The 8,249-nt window shown below is 53.8% G+C and overlaps 1 protein-coding gene across 1 annotated transcript; it reads right to left on the bottom strand.

The window, feature by feature from the left end:
• Positions 1-1,235: 1,235 nt before the first annotated feature.
• Positions 1,236-3,163, bottom strand: GDF1 (growth differentiation factor 1). The gene is made up of 3 exons (XM_006885971.1): positions 3,043-3,163; positions 2,407-2,895; positions 1,236-2,020 (listed from the first exon to the last, which is right to left on the bottom strand). The coding sequence occupies exons 1-3, from the start codon at positions 3,161-3,163 to the stop codon at positions 1,236-1,238; spliced, it is 1,395 nt and encodes a 464-aa protein (XP_006886033.1).
• Positions 3,164-8,249: the final 5,086 nt, after the last annotated feature.

Raw genomic sequence — 8,249 nt, 5'->3', positions numbered from 1 at the left:
GAAAGCTACACTTATTCCTAAGTTTTTCTCTGAAATTTTAGCAGTGGACCTGGGAGATAATGTAAGAAGCTTCCAGAAGCAGTTTTAACAAGCCAACAAAACTAGAAATTGGGACGGCACCCATACGAACAAGAGCGTGAGGAGCGTTTAGGTTCTAGCTTCTGGCACCGTCCTGCTGCAAGCAGGGCACCACGAGCTCGGCTGGACTCTGAGCTGCAAAGCCGCTTCTGGGCGGCGCCAGTGCCCACAAGAGGGCCCTGTCTGAAGGTTCGCACAGCGTGGCCAAGGGCCTGGTGCGTGAAGTGAGAGACCGGAGGGCAGGTGGGGCGGCAGTCCTGGCTGGAGGCTGCTCCCCTTATCCCAGGATCCGACATGGACTTGGCAGAAATGCACACGAGAGGGCCCTGGTCCTGTCCCAAGAAAGGCTGCCCAGCTGGATCCCCTCTATCTGCAAGGCTCTGTGCTGCAGTGGGATGGGGCTGTTCTAGAAATAGCAGATTTAAGAGACGCCAGATCTGATGGGGTTGCAGGGATATGTCAAATTAATGGGGAAGGGAGCACCCAATGTGGTTTTGGGTGTGGTTAATTGGGAGAGTTACCCCCCAGCTCCTAGCAAACCACAGTCGGAGTATTTGTCTCCCGAGCACCCACTCACTTGGGGACCCAGACCCCTGCAGCTGTTGCTGACCCAGCCCCCACCTGGCTTGTGCCTCGGGAGGGGCATCCCATGGCCTGGCATCCAGGATAGGTCCTGCCCCCTGCCTGTCTGTCCCTTCAGTTGAATGCTTTTGCCTCAGCTCCGCTTTCACTTTGTTCTGTGCCTTCAGGGTGGCGCTTAGCCCAGTTTGTGTTCAGGGAGCGCCCACCAAGGCATGTAACTTTTGATTTTTGGTCAATTTGTTTTAAGCTGTTTTGTCACCAATAAAATATTAATAAACAGCTCTTGAGTTTTTCAGGCAACTGGGGAGAGGAAGACGGACTTGGGGGTGGGCAATTCAGAAGTTGGGCTGTTGGGTTTGGAATAACATGATAACCTGCAGCAAGTCCTATGGGTCAGCCCACGGGGAGCGTTCACACAAACCCCTGGCCAAGTTGGGACGTGGAACTCGGGGCCCAGAAGGGTTGGTAGTAAAGCCCAACAATTGGATCCAATTTACCACTTCCTACCCCAAAGAGAGGTAAACAAATTGCCAGGACCACGATACTTTATTGTCCAGCCCGCTTGTGTTCCCAGGTCAGCGGCAGCCACATTCATCTACCACCATGTCCTCATAGTGCCGCAGCACCACGTTATCACTGTTGTCGAAGAAGAGTACAGAGATGGGCGACAGGCGCGCGGGCACACAGCAGGGCAGGCCGCCCAGGGCACCGGGAGCCACTGAGTGCATGAGCGCGCGCAGCGCCGCGTGGTTGAAGGCTGGCGGCCCCAGGGCAATGGGCAGCTCACACGCTCCCTGGCAGTAGTTGGCCATGAAGCCGCGCGGGGCAATGATCCAGTGGTGCCAACCCACTTCGCGGAAGCTCACGTAGAGCCGCCGCGCGCGACACTCGCCGCCGCTTGCCGCTGGGGCCACCTCACGCCGCGGGCGGGCCAGGGGATGGCAGAGGCGCGGGTCCACGGTTACTAGCAGCAGCGAGGCCTCAGACAGGCGCGCACAATGGACGGAGCCCCGAGGGCGCAGCGTCAGCGCCAATCGCAGGATGTGTGGGACCGAGGTGTTGTGAGCCCAGACAGCGCCGAGCAGGTCGGCGCGCACTGGAGTACGCAGCGAAGTCACAGTCAGCCTCTGTGGCACCCCACGCCTCGGCCCCGATTCCCCCAGCCCCACTGCCAGTGCAACACTCAGCTCCCAGCCACCCGCCCGCCCTGCCTTCTCCGCCACCGCCTCCTCGAAGCGCAGCTCCAGGCGCGCGCGGCTTGGGCGCTCGGCGGGCTCCACCGCAGACAAGTCGAAGACGACGGTCCATTCGGGACACGAGCCGGCAACCGAGACCGGCTCCGAGGGCCGCGCAGGCAAACCTGTGAAAGCAGAGGGCGCAGGGTGAGCCCAGGGGTGTTAGCGTGAGGTTAGGGCACCGGCTGGAAGGCTTCGAGGATGTGCAGTGGCCAGGGTGGGGGCTGGGGCGGGCGGAAGGATGCTGGCGGGAGCCAGGCACATCTGCTAGGAGAAATCAAAGGGTGTGAAGTAGCCGAGATGGGGGCAGGGCCTCAGCTGCAAGCAAGGAAGTCCTCCAAGGACTGGGGCGCACACATCCCCACGGGGGGCCTTGGCGTGGTATCCATCCTTCCCAGCGGGGACCCTCGGGGGAGCTCAGGATGGGTGGGGACACTGGAGAACCCTTCCAAATGCAGTGGGGTTGGTGCCCAGGGACACTTGGTCTCTCCCCAACACAAGTCCTGCTCACCGCGGTCCCGGACGTGGCGCACAACGTTTCCAGCGACCCCCAGCTCCTCCACGTGGCATGGTCGTGGGGTGGCCCTTTGGAGCGTCCGCCGCAGACCCAGCCTAGTCTCCTGGGGGTCCCAGAGGCGAAACAGACGCCACATGACCGGGGGCACGGGCCTGGACGTAGTTGGGGCACGGGGCGGGTTGCGCAGTCCGAGGGACTGGAGCAAGGTCAAGGTGGCAGCAGGGCCGGGAGGCGCCAAAGCTCGGACCCAGAGAGGCGAGGGCAGCAACAGCGCCAGCAAGAGGAGAAAGTGGTGGCATCCAGGGCAGCAGGGCAGTGGCAGCATCTTTCTCCCAGGTGGCGGCCGGACAAGTGGGGCTGGGCTGTCGCGCCTTCGGACCTGCAGAGCCCCGGGGGCGGGGCCAACGTGACCAGGACCGAGGAGAGCAGGGCTGGCTGTGACCTGGGGGAGGGGCTCCGGGAAGGGGGTGTGGCCTAGATTAACTGGGGGTCAGTGAGGGGGCGAGAGCGGACTGTGTCCAGAGTCGGTGGGGGGAAAGGGAGGGATTCCGGTTGGAGTTCAGGAAACGGGTTCAGGCAGGTCCCGGGGCGGGGCGGGGGTCGCACGACTCAGAAGCGCTTGTCCTTCACCAGGCCGTTCCTCAGCAGTTTTCTGGGGGTCAGAACGGGACCGAATTAGCCGGGCGAGTTCCACCTCCACTCCACAGGTTTTCCAGATATTTCCACAGGCCAGCTGTCCCAACTGCTCCATCCCCTCTCTCCACCACTTTTGTTCCCAGCCAGACCAGCCCTTAGCTTCCAGCTGGACACTTTCACCCTCTCACCCATGAGTGTGTCAGCCCACCCTGCCCACAGAGCCTTGGTCCATCTGGGAAGCCACCGGCAGCCTGCTTCGTCCACATTCTCAAGTTAATCTCATTATTCCTGCGCTGGGCCTAGGCTTCAGGTGAGGCAAGACCACAGCCCATGGTCAAGCTTTAACCCTCCGCCTTAGGCCTCAGCTCATCACCTTCCTCCTCCCTTCACAGTGAAAGCAGCTGAGGCCAGAGTGCCCCCTCCCAAGGCCCCCTCGCCTAAGGGCATTTGGCTACTCCTGCCTCTCACTGCAACTGAAGTCTACAGACCACCTCCCTACCGTTCCCTCCTTTTATTAAAAAAAAAATTATGCAATGTCATAAAACTCTAATCCAGATCCTCTAAGCATCAAATGCTGCTGAGTTACCACGAGCCCGCAATCTCACTCCTCAAAGTGGCCCAGAAAAATTGAAAACAGAGACTCAAACAAATACTTGTGCAAGAATGATCTTTACAGCTTTTACGAGACATTACTGCATCTTGTTGTTGCTGTTGTGTACTAGGGTCAGAATTGACTCATAGCAGCAGGTTTCAGAGGCAGTAAATCAAATTGAACAGAAGGCTGCCCTTCTGTGGAGCAGCTGGTGGATTCAAACACTGTGCCTTTGGCATGACAGTGCAGCTCCTTGCCATTAGGTCAACAGAGCTCCCTACTATAGCACTGTTGTGTGCCTTTAAGTCAGACTGCTTCCTAGCTGATCCTCCAGTGGGTTTTCAGAGGCAGGAAATGCAGCATTCTCCCGAGTGGAGCAGCTGGTGAACCGCGTGCCTTTGGGATTGCAGTGCAGCTTCTTACCAGTAGGACGTCAGAGCTCCTTACAGCATTGTTGTGTTTACCGAAGAGTCAGAACTGACCCACAGCAGAGACCCTCCAGCAGGTTTTCAGAGGCAGTTACTTGCACGGCAGGAGACTGCCCATCCTTCTCCAGAGGAGCAGCTGTTGGCCTCAAACCGCATGCCTTCGGGATTGCCATGCAGCTTCTTGCCACTAGGCCACCGGAGCTCCCTCCTTACAGCATTTCAAAGGCCAAAAGCTGGAAAGAACCCAATGAATGCTGCTTCCCTTGTGTTCACTCACTCATTGCAGCGGAGTTCATCCTATTCACAGTAACAGATCACTGGGCTTTCTGTGAATGACAATGGGAGGAGACCACCCATCTTTTCCCTTAGACCCACTGGTGGAATGAAACTGACAAAGACCGACAGCCTCTGAGTTAGAAGCTCAACTCTTAGCAACCTTATGAACAACAGACCTGAACGCTGTCCTGTCCTCACCTCTGACACACTTGAACCTATTGCTGCACTCTCTGTGTCAACCCATCTCTTCGGGGGTTTTCCAAGCATGATGTCCCTCTCAAAGGAGCAGCCTCTTTAAGCAACATGCCCACAGTATGTGAGATGAAGCCTCACCATCTTTGCTTCCAACGAACACTCTGGTTGCACTTTCTACAAGACATATCTGTTTGTTCTTTTGACAGTCCATGGGGTAGTCAGCACTCTTTTCCAACAGCACAGCTCAAAAGCATCAATTCCTATTCTGTCATCTTTATCCATCTTTCAGTTCTCGGATGTGTAGCAAGTGATTGAAAAGACCAGAGCCTGAATTAGCTGCATGTTGATCTTTACACCGACATCACTGCTCTTTGGTATTGTGGAGAGGTCCCTGACTGCGGACTTCCCCAGGACACTAATTCTCCCCATCTCCTGATTGCTGCTACCACAGGTGGTAAACCATGGTTTTTGTTATTGTTATTAGGTGCCCTCTAGTTGGGTACAACCTAAGAAAAGGTTTAAGGACCTCTAAACAGTGTAAGATGTGGTATCTCAAACTGTCTGAAAAGATGCCTTCTGCTATAACTTGTATTTTTTTTTGAAAGCTAAACTACAGTAAATTTAAATTTCAGAGTGACTCTGTGATATGGCTATTGTTATCTCCATTTTACGAGTAAAATAATTGAAGTTAAATTGTTGCTAGGCAATAAGAAGAGGTTGTCACTAATAATAAAATAGATACTAGGTTGAAATTCAGGTTTTAAATAGTCAGGGTCATTAGTTCTACATAGTAAATAAGGTAGGAAAAAAGACTCCATGGCCATATCAAGCTTTAAAATGACTGCTAAAGTATAGTGCTCCATTCCCTTTTTAAAAAAAAAATTTTAATTTCCATTCATTCATTGTTGCATTTTTCTCCCTTCCCACCCCTCCCCTCCAGTTCACTCTTCTCTTTGAAAAGGAAAAGAAAAATTCTCTCATTGGTATGCAATCTCCACCCCCAGTCCACTATGTCTTTGCATTCACCTACAATCTATTCAGGGCGCTCCGGTGGCTTTGTGATAAGAAATTGTGCTGCCAACCCAAAGAGACTTGGTTAGAATTGATCAGCTGCCCCAAGAGAGGAGGGTGGGCAATCTCCTTCCATGTGATTTACTGCCTCTGAAAACCCACGGGAGGGGCAGCGAGGTGTCGGTTCTGACTCGACGGTACGCAACAAAAGCCAGCCTGTTCGGCAGCACTGGTGTTGTGGTCCATGAGGAGTGAGGCTGCTTCTCCCTGGCAGTCTGAACCCATAGCGGCTCCCAGGAGGAAAGACGGGCAATCTCCTACGTTGTAATTTACAGCTTCAAAAACCCGCTGGCAGCTCAGCCGTCATTTCTGACTAGACAGCAAGGAGTTTGCGGTGTTTGTTAACCTATTTGCAAAGGCATTCCGCTGTGGGAATCAGTAAAATATGGGCAGCATTACACAGAATAGACATTTCAGAACACGTGTGTTCATCTATATGGATGGAGAAACAGATGTTCAAACTAACAAAGAAACACTGCATGGTTACAATCCGGCATCCTGTCTCTCTCCCTCCACCTTTGCCGACATTGCAGTGCCCTTTGAACCCACCAGCCAGCCTGCTAGTGCTGCCCAGAGACAACCCAACAGTCAAGCCGAACCCCAGGAGCTTACTGTTTAGGGGTTTGTTTGATTTTTAAATTTTCTTTTCTTGTTGTGTACCGTTGAATCAGATTCGGTGGAGATTGCCTCTCCTTCTCCACCAGAGCATCTGGTGGATTCGAACCACGCCTTCAGGATTGCAGTGCCGCTTCTTTGCCACTAGGCCATCAGGGCTCCCTAGGAGCTGACTGTTGAGGCCTGTCTGCGCTTTCTGCAGGACTTTTGGTAGGACCTCTGAGGCTTCTGAACAGATCGTATAGTCTGGTCTAAAGGCCAAAGGAGTCCCTGGGTGGGACAACTGATCAGCAGGCTCAGCTTCTAAGTGAAAGGTTGGTGGTCAGGGTCCACTCAGAAACTCAGATGACCGGCCTGCAAATCTGCTGAAAACTCAGCTGCTGAATAAAGCCCCACGGAGCCCAGTTCTGCTCCAGTGCACGTGGAGCTGCCATACATGGGCATCAGCGATGAAATAAAGAGGAGCAGAGAAAGCTCCTGGCGCCCTGTGCAACCTCAAGCCACTGCCCCTCCTCTTTCTTGCTTTGGGGCATACTCACACAAACACAAGCCACCTGTCATCGGACGCTAGTACGAAAGTGGCTTACACGTTACTGTGATGTTGGAAGCTCAGCCACCAGTATTTCAAACACCAGCAGGGTCATAGGGTTCAGCAGTTTCCAGACAAAGACTAGAAAGAAAGGCCTGGCAAACTATAGACAAGCAACTGAGGACAATTTTCTAAGTAACAACAGAACACCACTAATATAGTGCTGGAAGAAAGGCCCCCTTGGTTGGCATGTTAAAAAACCCCTCAAACTCATTGCTGTCAAGTTGGAACTGACTCATAGCTGACCCTCCAATAGGTCTTCAGAGGCTGTAAATTGGCATGGGAGGAAACTGCCCATCTTTCTCAGCGCAGCTGGTGGATTCGAACTGCTCACCTGGAGTCGGCAGCGTAAGTCCCTACCCACTAGGCCACCAGAGCTCTCTAGGCAAATGCACATTAGCCATAACCATGTACTTGAGACTCCAAATGATCACGCAGGTGATGCCAACACACTAGCAACTAAGCACAGCTTGCAGGCCACAAATGCGCACGCTGCCCCCTTACCTGTGAACCCCCGCACAACAGACCTTTTCACAAGATGAAAGTCAAGGTCTTCCTGGGAAAGATGGTCTCAGTCAAGCTAATTTACTCTTCCCCTGACTGAAGTGAGATCCCAATGGTGCAAATGGTTTGAAGTTAGCTGCTAACTGGAAGGTTGGCACTTTGAACCCATCCCGCAGTACAGAAGAGGAAAGGCCTGGCTATCTGCGGTGTGTTTCCACTCTAACCCACAGGCTCGCCATGATGACAGGCTGGCTGAGGCAGAGCGCTTGGAGTGTTCCGTGGAGCCAGTTCCGTTAACGTGCCATCAGCTCATCTGCCCTGTCTTCACCCACTTCTCCAGTTTTGTTGGTTTTTCCTCTGACCTTTATCTGTGTGAGATAAACCCGAGGTGACATGTCCCATCTGTCACGGTCTTCTGGCTTGGCTCACGATCCTTCACGCTGAGGTGGCTTGTGTGTGGTCAAACAAACCTCTCTAACTTCTAGCTTCTTCTCCAGGTTAAACAGGCCTTCCCGTTCCTCTTGTTAGTTCCCTGCAAGTCAGTTCCAACTCGTGGCAACCCCAGGTGTGCAGAGCAGGACTGTGGGCTTTGCAAGCTGTGGCATTTCAGGCCCAATCACCAGGCCAAGCACCCCTGCGCGGACAGCCAAGGGCCTAACATATCAGTGACACCCACGGGCTCCTCTCTCAAATCCAAGATGCCATCTTTGTCCCATTCTGCTCCTCGTAGGGTTGACTCTGCTGTTTCTCCACTGCCACCTTTGATGATTCCATAGGTGGCACTGTTGTTCAGGCGGTCACCTCTTAAAACTAAAGGTAGGAGGTTTGACTCCACCCATAGATGCCTTGGGAGATGAGCCTGGAGATCCACTCCTGCAACCAACCAGCCCCTGGAACCCCTCTGTGACACACTTTTGCCCCGACACACAGG

This window comes from Elephantulus edwardii, unplaced genomic scaffold (genome assembly GCF_000299155.1).
Source record: "Elephantulus edwardii isolate Elephantulus edwardi_28Jun2011 unplaced genomic scaffold, EleEdw1.0 scaffold00045, whole genome shotgun sequence".
NCBI classification, from domain to species: domain Eukaryota; kingdom Metazoa; phylum Chordata; class Mammalia; order Macroscelidea; family Macroscelididae; genus Elephantulus; species Elephantulus edwardii.
Note: the sequence above shows the minus strand (reverse complement) of the source record. Positions and strands in the feature narration are given on the sequence as shown.

What these genes read in the sequence shown, in the direction of transcription:
- GDF1 (XM_006885971.1), bottom strand. Translation starts at nt 3,163, where the DNA reads ATGGAGCAGTTGGGACAGCTGGCCTGTGGAAATATCTGGAAAACCTGT. An exon ending in AACTGCTGAGGAACGGCCTG is followed by an intron (nt 2,896 to 3,042) that starts GTGAAGGACAAG and finishes ACTGACCCCCAG; the next exon opens with TTAATCTAGGCCACACCCCC. An exon ending in GCGCCACGTCCGGGACCGCG is followed by an intron (nt 2,021 to 2,406) that starts GTGAGCAGGACT and finishes CTGCTTTCACAG; the next exon opens with GTTTGCCTGCGCGGCCCTCG.